Source organism: Lissotriton vulgaris, chromosome 5 (genome assembly GCF_964263255.1).
Source record: "Lissotriton vulgaris chromosome 5, aLisVul1.2, whole genome shotgun sequence".
In the NCBI taxonomy this organism is placed as follows: Eukaryota; Metazoa; Chordata; class Amphibia; order Caudata; family Salamandridae; genus Lissotriton; species Lissotriton vulgaris.
Window position 1 is genome coordinate 1,010,847,842 of NC_141693.1, and position 24,560 is coordinate 1,010,872,401.

Sequence of the window (24,560 nt, forward strand, 5' to 3'; positions counted from 1 at the left end):
GGTGGACCACAAGTGGCATCTTCATCCCCCAGGTGGTACAGAGGGTCTTCAAGCAGTGGGGTACACCGTGGCTAGATCTGTTATTATCGAGAACAAGCAGTTTCAACAATTCTGCATGCTGTTGTTTCCTCCAAGGCACATGTTATCAGATGTGTTCCGGCTGGGATGGAAGAAAGACTCCTCTATGTATTTCCACCTTGCCTCTTCTACTAAGAGTTCTGAGAAAGATCAAGGCAGACCAGGCCTTGTCATTCTTATTGCCAGTCACTTGGCAGGAGAGTGTGTTATCCAGATCTTCTGAGCATTTGCCCTCCATAAGGCATCTAGTTCTCCACAAACTACACCTCTAGGGGTGGATGTTGAGTGGTGGCAGCTAAATGCGTTAGACTTGCCAGCCAGTGTGGTAGATGTCATCCATGTGGTCAGATGCCCTTCCATGGACTCGTTCTACGCTGGGAAAAATTTGTTGCTAGGTGTGGTATTTGAAACTCTAACTCCTTGCAAGCTAGACTTGTATTCCTTTGTTTGCTCCTTCATTAGCCCAGCAAGACCATATGGAGGGCACTGTGAAAAATGTATTGTCAGTCATAGCAACTTTTCTTTATTTACCTGGCCAACCCTCTTTATTTTAGTCACCATTTATAATGCATTTTATAATAGGTTGACTCATGTTTCCCCCAGTCTTCACATTTGTCACGTGCATGCCCTTCGCTCCAATACACACAGCTGTTCCTTAAGACTTTTGACACTTAAAATTGTCTACCTCATTGAAATTACGCAGCATGATTGAACTGAAGGCGCTTTTGGTACAACTGCTCTACACGACATTCTTTCTGGACAAATCTGTACTGGGGACCCAGGTGTTCTTCATACCAAAGGTCATGACTCTCTTCCATATTGGCCAACCAATTGCTCTACCAGCAGTTTTCTTTTTGCCCCACCATAACACTCAAAAGAGCAAGAGAGGCTTCATCACCTGGGCCCTAAGGGGGTGCTGAGCTTTTACATTGACTGAATAAAGGAGCATTGTGTGGATGATTTGCTCTTTGTGGGATTTTCTGTGCAAAGGCAAGGCAGTGCAAAAGAGGACACTTTGAACATGGATAGTTCGCTGCATCAAAATCTGCTAGATACTGATCAAGAAGCAGCCCCCTGATGGCCTGTGGGCTTATTCCACCAGAGCCAAGGCTGCCACAATTACTTTGACAAGTCTGGTGTAGCCATTTGCCAGGCTGCGTTTTGTATGTCAGTGCATATGTTCATAAAACACTACTGCCATGACAGTTGGGTCCAGTGGGAAGGTCACTTTGCCTGTTCAGTTCTGCAGGACTTTTTGTCCACACCTAAAACTCTTCACCTTTGAGAGATACTGCTATGGTATGTATTCTAAAGGTTGGGAATCTGCAGTTAAAAGTATCCCATCAGAAGAATAAGTTACTTGAGTTGGTAATGCTCTATCTGGTGGATACTCTAGCTACAGACTCCTTACTACTCTTCCCACCTCAACAATTCTGTGGAGTGCCTCTTTACCATCCATGAAGGTCCCAAGTTAGGAATCAACACAGTGCCTTGCACAATGTATTTTACTCTCCGTGTCTGAGGGCACCAAAGGAAAACATGCAAAAAACTGACGTCAGCGTTTAGGGCTGGCGCTTTTTTAAGGCTTCCTTCTGTCACCTCTAGTGTGTTAGGGAGCCACATATAGCCACAGGGGTGTCACTTACCAGCACGCCAGAGCAATGCTGAAGAATTCACCAAATCCACTCTGGAACATGGGGATATTCTAAAAGTAAGGAATCTGCAGTAAAAGCATCCATCAGCATGAAGATGTTTAGACTTAAGACAATTACATTCACAATACTGAAATAAAGTCAGACCACCCCCAGTTCTGGTTTCGAGGGCTGAAGCTGTATGTATTTTCTTTGATCATATAGTTATTAATAGCTTCCTTTATTTAACCCCCCATTCACACTAATTAGGACTGAAGATAACATTTGATGAATTACTAATTTGACTAGATTGTACAATGCAATCGTGCCTCAGAAAAGAGACAGGCTAATAATATATACCAATAAAACAAAGTTTAATTAAAAAATCACTTCATGATGTGCTGGATTAAAAATTAATATAATGTAAGTTGGTAAATAAGGGCTGCTGGCCTCACAGTGCTGAGAAACGCTGACTGCTAGATAGTGGTTCCTTCGCCTTATTTTAGAATAAGAGTTAACACAAAATTAAAGCACATTTTACTTCATGAACAAAAACCACTTTTAAAACCTTACCAAAAATAAATAAATAAAAAGCTTTCTTTTTCTGCTTTAAGAAAAACAGCCATAGTTTCACGATTATAACATAAGTATTGTGCCTTATGCCAAATAGTGGTTTACCCCCCAAATGCATTGCACCTGCTCTGGAAATGACGTGCGGAGCTCTTATAGGCGCCACTTTTGTGCACTGACATCAGTTACTTTTGAGACTGTACATGTGCCTAGATGCAGAGCCTCAAAAGCAAATCGGTGTAACCAGTGTGCAGATTTCTAGACCTGGATTCTTATTAATGGATAGAGTCCAATCACAGAACGGAGAGGTTGGGAGGGTCGGTGATGACTCTGTGGCTAGATAGTCTTTACAAGAAAGAACCTTGGCAAAGGTAAGTTACTTGTTCTTCTGATGGAGACTTTCAGCTGCAGATTTCTTACCGTTGGCATAGATACCAAAGCAGGACCTAGATGGAGGCAAATCTGTGAATGGACTCAAACCAGAAAGTTCTGCAGGACTGAGCTCCCGAAATGCCCTTCTTGGTGGACCCAACTTTCCAGACAATAATGCTTGGTAAACATATGGTGGAACACCCAATTAGCTGCCTGGCAAATATCTAGATAGGGATTCCACGTGCCAACATAGTGACAGCAGCTATAGCCCTAGTTGACGTTTTGACAGACGTGGAACAGCATTATGACTTTTGGTAACAAGAATGCTTGCCTCTGCAGAACCAGGTTGTCTGGAAACAAGGTGGTGTATGGAAAGTTGACACAGAGAGCCTAAAGCTCACTCAACTGCCACGTCGATGTAATGGCGATGAGGAACACTCTTTAGGGTAAGAAGCTGTAAAGAGGTTCGAATGGAGTGAACATGAGAAATGTAAGGATCAAGTTATGGTCCCACTGTGGCATTACAACAGGAGAAAGCGAGGACATATATGTTGTAACCCTTTTAAATGCATAACATCTGAGGAATTAAACAATTAAATCTGATCCAGCAACCAGAAAAAATCTGAAAGGTACCCTTTAACTGTGCCCAGAGAAAATCTTGCTGGGCTAAGACCAACACAAATAACAAAAACTCAGACAGCTTTGCCTGGATGGAGTTGTATATGGTGAGTGGTGCACCAAGCCATAAATGAGTTTAAATGGCAGGTGTGTACAGTTTTAGTAGGACTCCTGGCTGCCATTATGCCATCAACTATCTATGGAGGAAGGTTGAATGTGTTCAGCTGTCGCTGTTCAATTGCCAAACATTAAGGTAGAGATTGTGAAGAACAGGTGCAGAACCCAGCTCTGCTGCTGCGACAGCAGGTCCGCCCAGAGAGGCAGCCTGGTCGGAGGACAACATACTCAAGCCCGAGAGTTCTGGACACCATACTCTCTGTGCCCAATCTGGAGTCACTTGGATGACGTGGGCCTGGTCTGTCCTGATCTTCTTGAGAACTCGTGCAGGTGTAGTATTAGCAGAAAAGCATACAGGAGTCCCAAATTCCACTCAAGGCAGAAGCAAGAGACGCCTTGTAAGTTGCAACATCCTGAAGTGCTGACATTGCTTGTGGTGAACAGAACGCGCAAAGGTTCTTCATAAAAGAGATCTTGCATCAGCTCTGGATGCAATTGCCACTTGTGATCCTCTAGGTGGTGTCGACTGAGTTAATCTACCACCCTAGCATTCAAAGAGCCTGCCAGGTGCTTCATCACCCCTTTGTGGTCCAGTCACTTCTACGACCCCACCCCACGCTGTTTGTTGCAATACCATATTGCAGTGGTGGTGTCCATGAGTACCTGAAGCAGGCTTTCCTTAATGGATGGAAAGGAGACTTTTAATGCCAAGCGGATGATCCTCCGCTCCAGAAGGCAGATCTGGAGTGGGGACTCTGACGGAGACAAGAAGTCTCTGATCTCCCCCTCACCAAAATGGCTGCTGCAACCCCGAAGCGATGCATGTGTCACCTCTATCAGCTCTGGGTGCGAAAGGGACAGAGATCTACCGCAGACCTAATTGCGGTCCAGAAACCACCACTACAGATCCTGTGCTGTCTTCTCACATCACAGTAGTTTGGGACGGTCGATGTCGAATGGAGACCACACGCCGAGTTCTCGACAATAAATTCTCTAGGGAAGGCTCAGATGTCACATTAAGCTCCTCCTACATTCAAACTCCGCCTTGCTGATTTTTTTCATGCCCTTTATTGATGACTTGACACTCGTTTCTTGCAGTTACAGTTCTTGGTTCCTCTTGTTAATTTCTAATTAAATCAACAAACTTTTTTGCTCACGTTGAAGACAAAGACTAAAGAGGAGTTTCAGGCTGAACAGCTTTTTAAAGAAATTTGTGCAAAGTGGTCGCTTCCCACTCCTGAAGCTTTTAGTCCTGATGATGACCCCGAAAACCATCTGGGGTTGAAACGCCGTCGACGCCTCCAACATGGCCTAAATCATTGAGGACATCAATACTTTGATTATAATTTGTGTTGATTGTCGTATAAGTCTTTTCCTCTGCCATTGTGTGTTTTATGATTTTTTCACATGTTTGGTTTCATATATTGTGTAGGAGTGTAATTGTTTTAATGATTTTTGGGTATGATTAAATCTCTTTATACATTGTACATGGCTTCTTCTGATATTATGGTTTTCTCTGGCCTCTCATTATCTGTTACTTTATTCCTTTAATTCTTTTTGTATGCATGATGGACATTTATGGGTATCTATTTTAATGTGTGTATGAGTATTGCTCAAGAGCCACTGTTTGGACAATTATCTTTATAACCCCTGGCTCTTGTACTAGGGTTGCCCCAGTGTTTTGGAAAGAGGCAACCCAAAATCGATGCATGTGTCCCCTCTATCAGCTCTTGGTGGGAAAGGGACAGAGATCTACCGCAGACCCAATTGCAGTCCAGAAACCACCACTGCAGATCTTGTCCAGTCTTCTCACAAGTCTGAAAGTAGTCAGAGAAGTCCTCTTGATGTTGGGCTCACTGAGAGTTTAGATACTATGTTACAGCCCGCATATGCCACCAAGGGCTATAATATAGAAGTGCCCCTGGGGGGCGCAATGGGCATTTGCGCCCGCTTTGCGCGCCTCCAGGTCACTTTGGTATTACAAAAGGGGCTGCAGATGCTTGTGCATTCCCTTCTGTAATACCGATAGCGCTGGTGCACATAAAGCACCAGTGCCATCTTCAGAGGGCATTCCCACATTTGCATGGGGGTGTGGCCCCATGTAATAAAGGGAATCTCTTTGCCTTTGTGCATGTGCCGTATTATAGAAAAGGGTGCAGAGGCAAAGAAGCCCTCAGGAGGCGCACTGACACTGAGTCACCTAAAAGATGGCGCACTGTCGGTGCGCCACCTGATTACAGGCCTCTGGGGGTAAAGGGGACCCATAGACCCCCCAGACATCCCCTTGCAGGTGGGTACAGTAACTCACTGCGCCCGCTTGCAAAGGGATCTCTATTCCCCTTCAATGTGCAAGCGGGTTGCCGACTGCACTGTAAAAACACAGCGGCTTCAAAGCAGCCGCCCTGTTTTTCACAGGAATGCCCTGCTACGAGGGCAGCACATGTTTGTGGTTGCCCTGGGGTCAGCATATTCACCATAATGCAGCGATTTTTCATTGTTTGCGCCGGGCGCGCCTTTTAAATTGTGCGCCCGGCCCAAGCAATGAAAATGCGCCGTTTGCACAAAACGGTCCCTGGTGTGCTCGATCAGCAGGATGCAGGAGGCCGGAGGCAATTAAGCCCAGCAATCTCAGAATTAACTTCACTGAAATCCAGGACCGAGGCTGAAAGATGAGGATCATAGCCTGAATGTCCTGAACTCTCTTTCCTGAACGGTGCCCAGATTTGCTCTGAGAAGAAATCAAAGATGAATTTGTCATGTTGATAGTGAACCACAAAGATGACAAGAGGTTTGTCATTGTCTGAGGTGGTTGATGATTGCCTGGGATGAGCCTTCCTTCAACAGCAGTCATCGAGGTAGGGGAACACTGGTACCTCTGACCTCTGAAGTTGTGCTGACATCACAGCAAAAGGGCATTGGTGAAACCAAAGGGGAGCACACCTCGTTTAAAATGCTCTTGTCCCACCACGAACCGCAGTTAGTGATGATGGCCCAGCAGCACAGGTATGTGTAAATAGAGGTGCTGCAGGTCAAACACCACCATCCAATGCAGAGAGCAGACAAAACCTGGACCACAATAAGCATTTTGAATTTCGTCTACTGGAGAAAAGTGTTGAGGGGGCAGATCTAAAATAGGATGTAGGCCTCCGTCCTTCTTGGGCACCAGAAAGTAGTGAAAATAACAACCACTACCTACTTCTGGAACTGGCACCTTCTCAACAGCCCCTCTGGCCAAAAAGGCTTGCACTTCCTGCCTTAAAATGGAGAAGTCGTCCTCTGTCAGTTGCTGGGGTGACAGTGAAAGGTGTGGCGCAGAAGCAAGGGAGGGTAAGGCATTTCACCTACGAATGATGTGCAGGAACCACCTGTCTGATGTTATGGCTTGCAACCCAGGCAGAATCTTTGGATCCTGCCTCCCACCGCTGGCCGTGCTCCCCTAAGGGCACGCTAAAGGGGCTTTGCAGGTGAGGCTGCAGTGGGGGTAGTGGTCAAGGGTCAAGGTTTGGCCCAAGCCCCCAACAAGGTATCAGTTAGTGCCTCATTTATAATTTGAGGGGTTCAAATGATATCTGTCATGGCTGAAGTACTTCCTTCAACATATTAGCCTTGACTTCCAAGGTGGGGAGCTGGAGATCAAAGACTTTGGCCACCCTATTCATTACTATGGTGCAGGATACTGATTCCTCATGGCTGGACCTGGGGTGAGAGAAAGCCCATTTAAGTGGAGGTATCATGACAACTAGCCTGCAAGTCATCATACTAAGTGTCATCTTGATAGGGCTGAGCAAACTCATCTCAGCATCGTAATTACTGTCCGAGTCCGTGCTAAAGAGGAAGTGTACGGTATGTGTTCTCTCTTGTGGAGGCAGCAGATCAAGTAGGGAAAGCTACTCAACAGTTGGAGGGCACAGCTTCGGCTGAGGTTGGCCCGGCACCGACTTGGAGTTGGAAAGTACTATGGGCATCTCCTCGTCCAGCATCGAAGGATTCGGTACCAGTGACAAAGTTCCAAAGCCCGGCGTAGACCGTGGCTCTGAAGGTGGGGTCAGGATTGGAGGTATTGTGACATGCTCTGAGGTCCAACTGGCGCCAAGGGTACTCCAGATGGCAGGACTTTTGGCACCCTGGGGCTTGAAAAAACATCAGAGGAAGTCAGCAAGGGTCCAAAAAGCCAGAGCATGGCAGGGCCGATCTGTTGTGGAGAGGCAGGTGGCCCTGGAGACTCAGGCTATGCTGGAGCTAGCTGCAGGATCAGCTTCGAAGTTGAGTGGGTCTCAATCAATCAGGATTTATAAAGTGTAGTTAAATTACCCAATAGGGCATCCGGGCGTATCTGGTGTAGCGATATCGAACCACCCCTGTGCCTACTCAAAAAAATGTGAGTTGGGGCAGAGTCCTGCTATGATTTTTTTTTTAATGTTTCTTCTTCAACTTACTCATAGATTTAGATTGCAACAAAGACCGACCTCCTGGTGTGAGAATGGGGCCAAGAATAAACCTTGACCTGCACCCTGACTTAGACCGTTTCGTCACAAAGACTTCTTGTGCTTGGGAATGTGAAGCTTTGCACTGTGGTCCAGGAGCGCCTTTGGGTTCATCGACGTGCAGTCACTGCAGGCCTTAGAGTCATGACATGATCCAATGACAAACACTCCTTACGGGGATCTGTCACAGAAATATGTTTGTGACAGTCTCTACGGGGCTTAAAACCTGTAGTTTTTGGAGGTGACATTGCTTGCACTCTGAGAATTGTGGACCAAAAATATTGAGGTATCTCTGAAAGAAGAGAGCGTTGCGGATCCGCATCTGGTGGTGCGTAAAGAAAGGAACTGAAGTCAGGGCCTAAGAGTGGAACCTATTTAGGTTCCTCACTTTATTTCCAGGGTGCAATGGCATAGGTGCAGAGCCATATGGGGCCATCTACTAGCAGGCAGCGGTAATGCTAAAAAGATTTAGAGTCCAGTTTGACAACTGGGGAATATTGAAAAGATGAAGAATCTACAGCTAGAAGTCTCCATCAGAAAGAGCGCTACCAAATGTAAGTAACTTGTTCTACAGTGGTACAGGGACATGTAGTGGGAGGACCAGTGGGTGGAAGAAGTGGTCTACAGACCAAGCATTTGATAGTGGACTGATGAGATCCTGGACAGAGCCACTGCACCGTTTTATGAAATTCTGAGCAAATAGGTTAATCTCCCACTGCTTCTTATTCATCATCCAAAACAGATTAATAGAAACTAGCGATATGAAGGCCCTACTTGCTAAACAACATGGGGATCCTTTAAGTAGTATTACAATAAAGATCCATGCCTGTCCAAATATCCTCTGTTGGACAGATCCATGAAGGTTTTTAATGAGACGTGATTGGACACCGCTCTAACTTTAGGTCAAACAATAGCGCTGTAATTTGAACAATGAAAATGAGGGAAAGCAATGAAGCTCTGCAATCCAAGCAGCTTTTGTCCATAAGTGTTTAAATATGAGCACACAAGTGATTAAATAGGAGCATGCAATGTTGAAAGCTGATGCTGGCTTCAAGTTATGGCACATTACATGTTCAAACAAGTATCAGGAGCCACATACCTTTCTGTCTCTACTCCTAAGAAAACCCTCCAGTTATTGATGCAGCCATAGCTGTATGGATTCTGGAACACCTGCAGCCAGAGACAGAGCACAGTATTAGCCTTCTTCCACCTCAAATCATTTTTGATCATCTGTGAAAGCCCCCTAACACATTGTAGCGTAGTTCCCATTTCCCTTATAGGCTCTGCGCATTGGAATAATATACACTATAGTTTTTGCTTAGGACTGAGGTCAGTATGCCTCTATCAAGTATATTAAACTTAATTACTTTGTGTGCCAGCTAACTCAGAGGTCACTAGAAACTTCTCGAATAAAGAAGGGAGTAGTTTCTGACAACCGCATAATCATTAAAGGTGGGCGGACATTTCCGTTCCGCCCACGGAATGTGCGATACTTTGCGCCTTCCGCAAAGAAGGCGGAAAAACGGGGAAAATTTCCGCACATTCTCGGGCGGAACGGAAGTTGGCCTCCAGCCCGCCTCCCGCCTTATTAAATTAGATTTACAGGCTACAAATCAAGTTAAATAAAACTTACCTTATTGACCTGCAAACTTCCCCATCGCGGCTTCTTCTTTGAAACTGCGCATGCGCTGGAGCCTGCGCATGCGCATTCCTCGCCAGGAATGCGCATGCGCAGGCTCCCGCGCATGCGCAGTTTTAAAGAAGAAGCCGTGATGGGGACGTTTGCAGGTCAATAAGGTAAGTTTTATTTAACTTTATTTGTAGCCTGTAAATTAATTTATTAAGGCGGGTGGGAGGCGGCGGGAAGCGGGAGGCGGGCGGGCACGCGAAACGAAAATATCGCGGAGAGGCACGGAGATTTGTTCAATCTCCGTGCCTCTCTGCGATAATCCCTTCCTCGACTTCCGCCCACCCCTAATAATCATGACAACTTTGTTTCCCTTAGAATCGGAACAGTTCTCAGAATCGTGGAAACAACAGATAACAGTTTCACTCAGTCAATCGTGCATGCTTAGTTTCTTCAGAGTTACACAGAAATAGATAGACAGGCGTTTCAATAAAAGGATTTACTGAACAGTCTTATTTCCCGTGCAAGAGATATGAGCTGTTACAATCGCAAGACAATATGCGAAATATAATACGTACAGCGTGAGCAGTAAGAAGAAATAATACTGCAATTGCATGGTATTTTAGCTATGACATTTATTCAAATAAACATACATAAATAACACAGGCTGAAATGTGAATACTCGTCTTCTAAATAGTTCTATCCCAGTGTAAATAACCTAAGTGTAGTACGAGGTAAGAAGTAGTTGCTGTTTTCTATAGTATAGCCGAGCCGTGGTAAGTAAAGGTATATTTATACCTGGAAGGTGCCTAGGAATGCTAGCATGGACGTAAAGTCAGGCAGAGGAAGAAATCATGAACGAACTCCTAAAGAATAGTTGTTCATGCATAATAAATGAGTTTTTGGAGAAATCAATAATCCAAGCAGGGAAAGTCCCAATGGCTTACGGGTCTGGTTTCTCAGAACTCGTTGTGACGTGGGATGGACGGATATAGGTGACCATGCCTGTATGTGATAGCATGGCTGATGCCTAAATAAGGACTGGGATGCTATGCCTAAATAAGGGCAATGTGAGTTGTGCCTATAAAAGGGCATGATTCGGGAAACCTATGTACGCGTATCTAAATCGAAACACAATAACATCGAAAGGTGACGCTAATGCATAACCTTTTACTTTAGTCTACTGCCAAAAATGATGTATGATCATTTTCAAAAATCTTTCACCCTTCAATGCATTCTTAAAAAGTGACGAACGCACTTTAACATTTGTCAAAGAGTTTTCTCTAAATAAAATACACATACAAAAAGCATGAATACTTATGGAAGTTATCTAAATATGCAATGTATATCTCCCAGCTAAACCCATAGGAAAGTGAAATAATGCATCGTCCATCGTACGTTCAGGGTTACTTCTGCCAAAGCATGCCCTATTAGACTCCCCTTCTATCCTGGTAAGTCAGTGAAAGTGAATTCAAGTCTATGAAAAGTATGTCACACTAAGTAACTGGCACCAATTTTTATTTTAGTTTCTCACTTTCATAGCTGTATTATTTGTAAAACATATTCTTTCTTCCATATTGCAGTGCATGGGGTCAGCAATCACTTTTAGCCTTTATTGTTGAGATAAGAGTTATTATAATGTTCAGAACAAACCGTGAATGACATGAACATTTCGACATAGATTAAAATTGGCAGAACTTGATCTTACTGCTTAAAACAGAGCACTACTCCCTGGCAAATAAACATTTTCAAAAGCTCTGAAGCAAAGAAAGAAGACCGAGGTGTACATTGTATCATTTATTTTAATATATAGACCTGCATGTCAATTTATAGATAGTTCAGAGTAGTGGAAGTGAGTGAGCGTCTGGATATTGTGATGGGGCTGTTAAAGTGCTCTCGGTATGAGGAAGGACTGGTCCAATACTTTTCAATCCCAATGTATGTACTGTGTTAAGAAGATGGCAATAGAAATAGTTTGTTTTTGTCAGGGCTTATGTATACTGCAAACGATAAGGCTCTGCTCTCAGTTATAGAGTGCATTCCATAGTGTAATCTGCACCCCTATCAAACCTTCTTTTCAGCGTTAATAAAGACAGTGGCAATACCCGACTGCCTATACTCTGATCATACCACTCACTCCTACAAAATCTCTAGTCATGGCATGATTTGACTACTGCAATATAAGCTATACGTTCTTCCACAAACTATGTATGGCAACTCTGTTGTGTCTTACCATAACTCATACCAGCTTATACACATCTAGTTTGAAGCACACTTTCTGGTGGAGACACGTGAATATTTAAAGTCCTCTCTATAACACAAATGGTGTAGTCAACCGATAATATTAAATGACTAAGTGTTGGAATGGACACACCAGACACCTCAAGTCTTATAATTCCCAGACAAGCTGCCATGTGAAGATCAAGTGGTTTTACCAGGGCTAGGCTTTAGTAGCAAAAGGTTCAAGTCAATGCACACATTTGATCTTTGGGAGAACAGTCGACCTGACTGTTCTTTGGGAATGTGAATATTGCTCTGTAAAAAGAAGCTTTTTAAAGCAACATTACTGTAAGCTAGAATATCGCTGAATAAAAAGCTCTACTCCCACGCATGAACAAGTCTATCAAATTGATTCACCCCATATTGGTTAAAGATCATTTATGTGTAGACATTAACTTTGGAACGGCCTCAAACTCACAAGTTCATTAAAGTACTTATTTGCTGCAAACCAAAGGGGGGTCTACATTTATTAACTGGATCCGAAGGAGCTAAATATCTTCCTCAAATCAACAACCCTCTGCAGAGCTACTGCATAAAACAATCGGTGCTTGTAAATCTTTGGACCATAGTGACTAACAACGAGAGTCTGCAGTTGGTGAACCTGCAGAGTATTTTGCGTAAAGCAATTAAAGCATATGAGATTACAATAAATCAAAGTCTCAAAAAAGAACTACAAGAATGTTCTGGAAGAAAAAACATTACATCATGTGGCCCAAACCGGGTTTGTGCAATTGTTCTTTGTAGCATTCATTTTTAGTACAGGCAAATCTGGTCATTTGTAATCACCTCTCCTTTCTGCTGGAGCCTCTGCTTCTCTTTCTTGTTGATATGCCTCTCAATACTGGTCTCGCCGCGAGAGACGAGGATGACATGCCAGAGTGTAAGGGCTCCCAGAGCAAATGCCACAGAGCTGAATATTACATGAGATAACAAAGAGAGAAATAAGACACGACTTTTTGAAATACCTTTTGATGATCTTTAAATTAGCTGTAAAAGGTTCTACATTTATTGATTAAATTCCAAAATACAATGAGACTTTGGCAACAGGTCACATCAGTACAGCATACTGCTTCTTAATGAGGCTTTGTATTTAATGAAAAAAAATCCAAGAGTTTCTAATTGTGTGGGAACCTCAAAGATTCAGACTCTCTCTCCTGACCTCCCACAACTCTTCTAGAACATTTGCCCATGCAAGACGTTTATAAGGCAGGACAGGATTATTAGATAAGCAGATACTTTGTAGTCAGCCGAAGGTTATTTCTCCCTAAGATACATACTCTTTAGAACTGCCATTGCCAACCCTTTCAGGTGCAACAGCAGTGACCTCTCTTTTGAGGATCCACGACGCGAAAGGTCTTGTCAGAGTAACTAAAATCAGTTTGTAATAAAAACCTAGTAGGCTATGTAAACACCTAATAGTGATAGATAATTGAAAACATGCAGAATTTGGTTGTTTATCTTATGTAATAAATAAACAAGGCCGGTCTTTAATGTGCTAACAAATACCCACCAACGTGTGGGATAAAGAAACAGTTCACATTCATAGGAAGCACAAAAAGAAGCAAGTTGCAAAAATAAAGGCTCAAATGGAGCACAGCTGTGCATGCCTGTGTTTGCACGTTAAAAAAAGACTTATTGGCTCTGTCAATGCTCAGCAAAGTCAATAGTTAACAAACAATAGTTAACAAACATTAAGAACAGTTCTATTTTGAACAATATTAAAAATGGCAATTTAGCACTCACTTCAAGCACTTTTAGTCCTTAAGCAATGCCATATAGTGCTATGTTTAGTGTCTGTGCAGAAACACATACATTTCTAAACGCCAATAACGGCAAACACAACGCTACAACACTAACAAAAGAAATTGGCAACACAGGACATAATCCTCTGCTGCGTCATTGCAAAGCAAAAATACATATTAAATACATCATATTACCTAAATATGTGATAATATATATTGCCAACAGGGACAAGCAACATGATGTGGATGGAGGGACAAAAACTGGTACCACTCTCAACCCAAGCCCCAAACCAAATGCACAAGATCGGATGTTTGCACATAACTAAAACTAGTAAGAAACAAGATGGCCACCATGTCTATTTCAAATGTGGCAGGAACCTTATAACAGCGTTCATTCTACATGTGACTGACATCTTGGAACAGTGTTGTACATAGTTAAATAGATAATTTTATTGCACAATTAATTAAAATCATTGCAAGCAGGCATATAAAAACAATATAAAGTGCATATTTATATATTTTTTTTCACTCTGTTGTTCTGAATTTCAAAGGTCTTATCACTAATTTAGCAGCTATAAACATGTTGTACATAGTGTATCCTTGATTTACTGTTCCAAAAAGATCAACTAGTCAGGCCAAAGTAGAGACCAAGACAGATAAGATAAGGGTGTTGCTGAAGGGCTTATATACATGGATGGTCGCAAAGGAGCACATGCAAGGTACAGAACCTCGTCAAATAATCTGGCATGACCTGAGAATGCCAAATATAGATAGCAGGTGTCAAAGCAGAGTCAAAGACCCAATCACTGAACAAAGGGCAAGAGACTGGAAGAACTTTCATATGTGCAGTTAAAAACGGTTGCTGTGCTCTTGGAGGACAAAAACTCAAAATGCAAAAACACAGAGCAGAGGGAAGGGGCTCATGTTTCAACATCAGGAGGAAAAAAAGGTTCCCATTTCTCTTTTGAAGAAAAGAGATTCAAGGACCCCTAAAGGAATCACTCCATTTTGATGTGAGGAAGAGCCCACATGTTGTAAATGCAAGACCTTAGAGTCCAGAAAAACCAACAAGAATGCCTCAAACTCAGGCAACACATCAACAGTAAACAATATGCCACATCCAAACACCAGTTGCTTACAGCTTAAAAGTCCAAAGTAGAGTGCAACCGAAGACACAGACAGAGCAGACTTTCAATGCAAATCTTTCACTTTTAGAGAATACAGAAAAATTACTAGAAGGGAAACAAAACTAGTTAAGCTGCAATGAGAGTTTGGATCAAGAAGAACTTCGCTGCCAAAAGGAAAACCCAAGATCTTTAGATGGGTCCAACACAGGCAGAAACATGGAGCTCAACCACGCATTTCTGCCCACTGCAACCCCCAGTGTCATATGCCGAAACCATTGTATCATCATGGTAGAGGGTGTAAATAATCTGAAAGAGGCAATCATTATCAAAACATGCTCATACTAACTATTGTGTGCCAAGCATCCTCAGAGCAAAACAGTTCATAATAAATATTGGCCATGTAGAATGTGGCCACGGGTGATGCAAGAATTAACTCTTCAATAAGGAAAATGCTGATATATAATCCTGTCTAATCCCTCAAAAATGCCAGTGGACCCCATAATAGAAAAATACTAAAAGGAATCTTTTCTTCCATCATCGATGGTCAGATTAGGACTTTGAACCAAACTGAAGAGAATAAGAAAATGGAAAAAGCCTTTCATGGCAAGACTCAAATCATTTAGGGCCTAATGTACTGTTATTCAATTTGCAAAATGTGGTAACAAATTGCTGACTGACTTTTAGAGACTATAATCTTAACGCTTTGCAGCTGGTTTTTTTGTAACTCCGTGCTCCGTTTCGGAGTGCGAAGTTAAGCAAAAACTCTGTGTTCCATGGCGTGGCAGAGTTTACCGGCGCCCACGGGGCACCCAAGTTCTTAGAACTCCACGGAATTGCACTGAGTTTTTCGGTTACTCCATGAAATTACGTGGAATGAAACACTGCGAGCTCTGCCAAGGCATAAATATAATTGTATTTTTCAAAACAAGCTATGTACAAATAGGTCAGCTCGCAAAACACTGAATTGCACGTAACCGAATGACCTCAAAATAAATATTCATTATGCAGGTCGAAATTTAGGACCCCATGCGATTGGTCACCATCAGAGGGATGGTGGCCTGCAAGGGTCAGCAGACAACCATGTCTGTGACTAGGTTTAAATAAAAGAAATACAAATAATAAATAATGCAGCATTAAAGGAAATGGACCACTGCCAATTCTCCCTGAAACGTTTTTTCAAGATTCCAAAAGGGTAGGGAGTATAATGTGGACCCCTCCCCTTTCAGAAACAGATAGATAAGGGTTTCATGCTCGTTTTGAACCTGTAATGCTATGTCTAGAATATCAAGCTCACTGGAATCTTTAAAATGCAGCCAACTCTCTAATGTTTAATAGACAAGCACATACCCAACCTTTGCTGATTTTCACAAGGTTTATGAAACATTTATTGATATGAAAAATGTATTTTGAGGCTACCATGTGCTGCATTGCTCCTCACTCACTGACAACTTAGAAGCTCTCCAATTTGCCCAATTCGTACATGCTCCCATGCATAGGCTTGGACATATTTTGGATCCTATATTTTCTGATTCCCCTAGTGTGAGCGTGGCCTCCCCACTACCTGTGGTATAGTTAACCAACTTTGTCCTTTCTTTCTTGATTATGATGTCCTCTCCTCAGTCATCTCTGCCCAGAAGTCAGCAGAATAAAACGCGGGAGTGGGCCAAGGTTACATCGGCCTCATTTACGAAGGCTCGGACTACTACCCACCCTATTCTTAGTGATTGTGCTAATACAGCTAATGCTCATCTTGAAAACGTGATCAGCGAGGCATTGGACGGTATCGCACCAATGACTGTTGTATGCTCCAAACCCTCGGCTGAATGGTTCAATAGAGAACTGCTGGCACCTAAAAAGACCTGCAAACAGCTCGAGCATCAGTGGTGTAGGAGCTATAGTGCTATAGATAGAATTAATTATCATACGTCCTCGAAGGACTATCACAAATAGATCAGAATCTCACTGGGTCAGTTCTAAGCTCATAAAACTGAGCAGGCCCAGAACTCCTCGTGCATGATCTTTTCTATAGTAAAATCTCTATCCTCAGAGCGTGTCTCAGCTCACACTGTCCCTACAGTGGGCAACTGTAACCAGATCGCCCAATTCTTCTCTGAGAAAGTGCTACATTCCCTCAGGAATCTTAGTTCACTCCCCCTGAATCTCGGGAGGGCTACATCAGAATTTAAGACGCTATCTCTGACAGTATTACAAACTGGTGTACTTAAAGTAAAATCAGGTGCACCGACTGATCCCTGCCTCACTCATGATTTTGGAGAGGAGCATGGAGGCTATTCTTCTAGGACTTTGTATTCTGCTTAACCTGTCCTTTATGAAAGGTCAGGTTCCCCTGAGGAGGAAACATGTCACTGTTGTCCCTTTTCTGAAAAAAACCATGCTAAATCCATCCAGCCAAACCAGGAAATTTCAGACCTAATTCTCTGCTCCCGCTCTTTTCTACAGTAGCAGAAAAATATATAAATCAACAGTTGACGAACTATGGGGAGACCAAAGATCTCAATTTGGTTTCAATCCTCAGTACAGCAGGGAATCTGCATTGCTGTTAGCCTCGGAGTCTCTCGCACTCACTGCAGATGAAGGAAACACTGCAGCTCTGATAATGCTGGACCTAAGTGTAGCTTTTGATACCGTATCCAACTGCCTTCTGCTCAAACAGCTGTGGTCATATGGTGTCAGTGGTACAGCTTTGAGATGGTTGTCCTCCTTCCTTCAGAACCGTACCTTCCAGGTAGTACAACAGCCCTTCTCACCTGAGGTTTTTCCACTGCAGCTGGGGGTGCCACAGGGCTCAGTAATGAGCCCAATGCTGTTCAATTTCTATATGAGCTACCTAGCTGATGTGAGCGATTGTTTTGGCTGTAAAATCGTGTCATACGCCAATGACACTCAGCTGATTGTTAATCTAACTCAGGAAGAGGGCTTTTCAGTTGCTAGTTTCAGATCCTGTCTGGTTGGACTGGCTGAGTAGATGGATCATAGCTGCCTCAAGTTGAAAGCTGAGAAAACAAAGTTCATGGTGTTGGGGAAACAGCCTCTATCTGGTCCACAGCATGGTGGCCTGATGTATTGGAACCTGTTCTGATTCCTAAACAGAAAGTCAAGAATCTCGGTATACAATTTCACATCAATCTCACCTTTGATAATCAGATAACCTGTCTTGCCGGTACCTGCTTTGGCATTTAAAAATACAACAGAAGATCTTAGGTTTCCTACCAGAAGCTGCAAGGAAAACTGTAGTCCATGCCTTGACTACTTCAAGACTAGACTACTGCAATGTACTTTATTTAGGCGCTACCAAAGGCACACTAAGAAAACTTCAAAGGGTGCAGAATGCTGCTGGACATCTGTTATTGAATATGCACAGACATTCTTCTATGGGCCAAGCTCTTGTTAAGCCTCATTGGCTCCCGAATAGGAAGAGATTGGCGTTTTAAAGCTCTACACTTTTGCCACAAAATCTGGAAGGAAAAAGGCCCCGCTATTTTTATTCTCTGATTAACGCCTAATGCCCTTGCAGAAGTCTCAGATCTTCTGATGCAGCACTAATGATCGTTCTAAGAGTGAACGAGCATTTGCGATGCAATAGGTCTCGCATTTATGCAAGTTTGAGCTATTGGAATTGTAAATGACAATGCCTTTTATTTATGTTTTGGTTTTTAATACATAAATAAAAGGCATTGTCATTTCCAATGCCAATAGCTTAAACTCGCGTAAATGCGAGACTTACTGCATTGCAAATGCGTGTTTCCTATTGCATTCATTGGCGAGGTGATGATAAAATACAGATATAAAATTAGACACCTCAGATATTTCAAAAGATTCAGTTTGCCACATGTTGCATGACACACAGATAAGGGCACGCGCTCACTTCCTTAAAGTGCAAAGAATTTCTAGTAACTAAAATAGAAGGCTGTGTTAACAAACTTAAGGGATCTGGTGAAAAATCAATGCGTCTCCTTAAAACAAAAAAAGCCCCATCACAATTTGTAGATTCTATGAAGATGCTGCTGGAGTTCTTGCGAAAACAGGACAAGTGCTTGCAGCTTTCAAACTAAATATTCTATGCCCCACTCGGTAACGAAGAGCACATTTCCATCTGTTGCAGACAGGCCTTTCATCCATCATAAATCGATGAAATTAAAATGACTAAAATTTTTTTTTAATATGTTACTTCTGTGCAAAAATACTTTTTTTGCGGCACGCGGGGTATAAATAATAACAGTGGTTAAAGTACAGCTTGAAGTCAGCTTTTGAAGCTAGCTGACAATTGAATATGTGATCAGAAATTTCTATTTAATTCATAATATGCATGATGTAAATCAAAAGCACACTTGTAGTGACGTCAAGCGAAAGCTACCAGTGCTTTATTGTGCCGCTTTTTTTAGTTGTCATTGTTTTACCGGTTCTAGATTGTGAGTATTTCACAAATGGTGTATTTTTTTCGGTGCTTTCTAGAGGCAACATTGCTCGGTACAATATGAACATACTGCAGGAGAGAAGCAGATTTGGATCTGCGTGTTGTATGCTGCCACTGACGTGCAAACCAAAAGTGGAATCCTGGTAAAGACAGCTCGGCCTTCCATCTCCCCTAGGTCGGTAAATTGAATACCATCAAGTTAGACAGTAGTACTGCCTGTTATTTATATAGTCACGAGACCACAAAAGCGTGGTAGGAAGGGCTTTGTAAAAAAAAATGCGAGACCTACGACACTGGAATACCTCCTGCCATTGTCCTGGCTGCTTACTGCAGGCACGATGTGATTTGCTTACATTCAAACACATTGTGCCTGCAGTAAGAGAAAGTCAATAAAGTAAATAGTGCTCAAAGACTAAAATGAAGGTGGTGGTGTACAGCTGCAGTGCACGGTTTGAACAGAGGAGATGCAGAGCCATGTGTGTGCTGTGGGGTGCGACATTTCTGTCCCCTGCTCTTGCTGGCTGTTATCAGAGAGGCACCGTGTACACAAACACAGCGTGGTGGAAAACTAACACGTCTGCCCTAGAGATATTTCCCTCCGATAAACAACTCTGTGCTGTTTGCTGAGATCCCAAATAATATTTGCCAGCAACCTACACTGTGACTTACGGCTCTTTCACTGCACTTGTGCTAAACCACAATAGGTTGTTTTTTAAACCCTTAGTCATGTGAAGGAATGGAAAGCTTTTATTGTGAGCTAGTTCATGCCGTAGAACAGGGGCACTATAGCAGAAAGTTTGGTGGCATTTCATTTAAAGGCTTTTTGCAGGGTGTGGTCAGCTGTGCAGACAGAGCCTTCTGTGGCAGCTTGTGAGGGCAGTGCACATGCATGTGAAAAGTTCTCCAAGCTCCGCCCTGTCCAGTGTGACTCCATAACTTGAGGGCGCCGGGGGTAGTCCTCGCAGAGGCATCAGTTGCCTGTGCTCTGGCCGAGCCTGGAAGTGGTCTAAGCTTCTGTCTGACGAGACGGCTGTTCCTGTGAGAGCTAAATAAGAAGTGCTTTTGTCTAAGTGGTGGAAATTTACGGACAGCGGATTGCGGGCGGTGGGAGTGGGATGCGATGCAAGTCCTTACCTTTTTATACGGTCTGTGAAGCTCCCGGTGGATAGGAACAAAGCAAACCCGACCTGGGTACCCTGGAGGATTGAAAGCGGCATCGCCTGCATGCCAAGTGTCCTGCTGAATTCCACCGTAGTGTAGCAGAGCTTGTCTGAGGTGAGCTGTGGAAGGCTCACACCGAGTGGGGGTGGGCGGAGGGGAGTGTGAAAATTTACAAAAGGCAGAGACCCCGTTGCAGCAAGCGCGCACCCTATTCGTGCACATCTTCTGTCCAGGGAAAGTGAAAGCGCGCCATGCGCGCGCTGTGTTGAAACGCCGCAAGCCATATGTGCAAATCGCCTGTCCGGGCTGGCAAACCGAACAAAGACAGGGAGGGAACCAAACATGTTTCCCTCCCAATAGAAAGCATGGATTTGGCAGGCGCGCCAATAAGAAGCGTGCGTGGAGCTTCCATCATCGCTTCGCAAGCTAAAATGACGACAATAGATCTCGCCTGGAGTGAACAGTGCATGCGCTGCATCGCTAGGCGAGACCTAAAAATGCACGCTTGGGTGCCGCGCCTTCAGTTTCCTGGCCTCCATACTGAGGAATACTCTTCCTCATAAAAAGTTACAGACGGGCTTTCCATGCAAGTGTAGACTAGAATTCTATATTCCCAGCCCTTCGTGGTGTATGAATCCCTAGAGTGCTGACACTCCAAATGGAGTAACCAAGGGCTCTATAAAATGTTAACGTAACATTTATGTGTTGGATTTTCTTCTTAGAAATTGATAATCTAAAACCGCATTTGTTGCATTTTCACATCCACTTTCTGTCACAAACACTATAATAATTTTTAATTCAACAAACGTGATGTTTGTTTTGTTCATCTCTATGCATTTTGGGGGGAAAATCAGTTTATCAGAAGAACAAAAACTTCACTGTATAAGTAATGTTTCTGTTAACAAAGGAACGGATCTGCTTCATCATGAATGAACAGCATAAACTAGATTTTCTAGCAGCACTCAAGGAAAACTTTGCAACTTTATTACAACTGACCTGGATACCACTGGCATAGGCAAAATGCTGAAATCTTTTTTCTTTTCTTTTTTTACAGAAACATTCTACTCTTACCTGGACCACAGCCCACGTTAAAGCATGTGATCAAATTGCTAACTTCTTGTTTAAGACTTTCTACAATACCTATGTAGTCTTTACAAGTCTACAGATTTGAGTCCTTCATTTGATCCATCTGGTCATGAATATTTAGTTGATTAGTCCAGTCATTTTCCAACCTCCACAATAAATTACTTTTGTCCGCCACACAATTAATTGGAAACAAAGCTGATGTAAAAGGTCTTTTGTCTCATTAAAATGATTAGCCATAGACGGTTTATATTACTTGTTCTTATGTTACTCTAATTTTCTGTTGTTCTAATTTTCACAGTAAGACATAGGTTTGAAGGTGTTTCAAGCGGGAGGCGTCCAGTCAAAACATCAGGAATTTGCTAGAGAGTCCGGGCGATAAGCCCACTGGGGGAATAGGGTGAGGGGGGTCAAAGTATCCAAAGAAGGAACCTCCACTGAACCCCCATTGAATAGCTCAGTATCATACCCCTCAGGCAATCACTGGTATAATGCTTGCAAACTGCTTTATTGAGAACTATCAAAAAGACCTAGAAATTCAACCATGGGGAAAGAGGGATGTGGGTCTGAAAGGCAGTGAGCATGGCAAGGGTGATGTTTGGGTTGCGGGTTGGGCATAGCCTGGCCATACATGAGCTTAGGATTCTAATTTCATCATATTTTTTCTCTGCAAAAATAATTTCCATGCTACTCCACATCGATCTTGATTCTGCAACACTGGAAGTACCAACAGTGTACACTACACGTGCATACATACATTTCATCTGTCAGCATGTATTTATATGAGTTTCTTGTTCTGTGTGCCTAAAATATAAATAAAAAAATTACTATTTTGATCAGGCATAATTCGGATGTACTTCAGGGAAAAGCTTTGCTATGTTCACCCTACAAATACATACATATATATATTCTCCAAGGGCCAGATTATGAGGTCAGGCGGATCCCCACAGACAGGCTGTAGGTGAAGATCCACCCGACATCGGACTCAGCAGTCCGAACTCCGCATTACGATGCGGAATGTCAGATCGATGCGGCCTGGAGGAAAGACCGACACCTCAGACAGGATCGGAGATCCTGTCAGGCCGTCTATCGGGTAGATAATCCCCAAATGGCGATGGCGCCTGCTCAGGCACCACTGTTGGGATTATGATGTCCGTATCCCACAGGCATCGAATGTCGGCCTTTCTGACATGGAAAGGCTGTCGGAAATGACTTTGGGGGCCACTAGCTGGGGCTCCTTAACCACTGGCCCTCCGCTATGGGGCCTGGGGGGGAGGGCACCATGTATCTCTGCACCATGTGGCAGGCACCGCAAGGTGCCTGCCATTCGGTGCAGGGATGTTTGAAAACATCCAATATTCGATTGCAGCTTGTGCTGCAGCTCTTTTACGGTCGCCACACAAGCTGCTATTGAAAAATTAGCCTATGGGCTGTTGCATCCAAATTCGGCGGCTGGAACCGTTGACTTATTGTCGGGTGGTTCCATTCCATAGAATTGATTTCCTTTTAAGGATTTGGAGGATGCACTCCTTCGTACAGTGACAAGGCAGAAACCACAGCAGAGAAAAAATATGAAAAAATGAATATTAGACTTCAATATGCATATTAGGTGCGATATGGGGAGATAACTTACCTGCAAAGGACCCATAGGTAAACAATACACTTATGGAACATTTTTTCTCTGAATGAATACACAGGAGGTGGAGTCTGGTAATATGTCTGAAATACACAAAAACAGTATTTTAATCATCTAAACCATGGGAATTTTAAATATGTTAGCAACTTGAATGAAGGCCATGCTCAGAGACCCCCTAATACCGCTTCCCTGGCCTTCTGCACATCTACTTCAGAACCTCTCTGTAGTGTATCCAGCTACCCCAAATCTTGTTGAATTTACGGAAGCATCTTCGACCTTGGTATACCTCGAGCTCCGCTATTGAACACCAATCAAAATCTTTTCCCAGTCTTGGACAGTCAGGAGTCTGCCTGCCCCCCACGATCTGGCTACATTTCACCTTACGACCCCTGATGCCAATTTGAGCCACAGGGCAGGATACTTGGGCCATTTCACTTTCCCAGTGATGATGGACTTTTAAGCTCCAGTGGGTGTGACGCAGAGATTTTTAGATGCTATTTTTAGAGCTGCTCATACATTTATTTTTATTTTATTTATTTATTTAAACTTGTATCGCGCACAGCTACCCACAATGGGTTTCCCGGCGCCAGGGATAGACTGTAGAAGAAAGGAGGGTATGTCCCCTAACTTGAAGCCACAGCCGACTATTGGCCACGCTGAATAAAAACCAAAGTCTTCAGAGCCTTACGGAAGCGGAGTAGGTTGGTCTCTGATTTAAGTGCCAGTGGGAGGGAGTTCCAATATTTGGGGCCCAAAGTAGAAAAGGAACGGCCTCCCATTTTTGTCAGCTTCCATCTTGGCACTGTTAAGTTGCCCATGTCCGATGACCTTAGTGGGCATAGGGGTCTGTAAGGTGTTATCAGCCCTTGGATATAGGCTGGGGCGCTGCCCTGCTTAACCTTGAACATGTAGCATAGTGCCTTAAATTTAACACGTTCAGGGATGCTCAGCCAGTGAAGGTCACGTAAGGCGGCATTGGCTGAAGTGCGTCTCGGGATGTTTTTTAGCAGGCGCGCCGCCGCATTTTGCACTACCTGCAGCACATGTAAGGTGGCTTTATCTGCGCCCAAGTAGAGAATGTTACCATAGTCCAGGCGAGATGTTACAAGCGCCTGACTGCAAAGGGACCAATTAATCAAATGTGCTATGTGTGTGAGAGATCATTGAATCCAGTACTGTTATTAAAGTGCAACTGATCACTATGCAGGTTATGACATCATCCAACCAGAATACCGATATATTTGATCGGGATCCTATTCTTTGGACTTTAAACTGATTGATATTATTTTTTCCACCGCTAATTTCTTAAACGGTATTAGAGGTTTCTTCATCAGGAAAGTTCGACAATGAGGTAAATCAGCATAAGACGCCTTAATCATCAGTTTTCCTCTATGTGCTCCAAGTCAACTGTAACAGGGCTACATATTTACTTACCATAAAAAGGAAGTATTCTTCGGATTTTGATGCAGACTTGGAATTGGTGAGCCTGAACAACATTTTGGCAATTACACCCTGTGACTTTATTTTAGACTTGTTGTGACTTCACAAGTCTCTAAAAGCAACATTATTTCCAGGTGTTTATTCACAATGAAAAGTGTA

At 43.2% G+C, this 24,560-nt stretch overlaps 1 protein-coding gene across 2 annotated transcripts in view; it reads right to left on the reverse strand.

The window, feature by feature from the left end:
* The window catches only part of ZDHHC16 (zDHHC palmitoyltransferase 16), a 231,428-nt gene that overhangs the window by 10,802 nt on the left and 196,066 nt on the right, over positions 1-24,560 (reverse strand). For both annotated transcript variants that reach the window (XM_086922628.1, XM_086922626.1), the window contains 3 exons: positions 22,959-23,044; positions 12,564-12,687; positions 8,970-9,040 (listed from right to left, as the gene is read on the reverse strand). In XM_086922628.1, the coding sequence (XP_086778754.1) occupies positions 8,970-9,040; positions 12,564-12,687; positions 22,959-23,044 (281 nt within the window). The remainder of the gene's footprint in view (positions 1-8,969; positions 9,041-12,563; positions 12,688-22,958; positions 23,045-24,560) is intronic.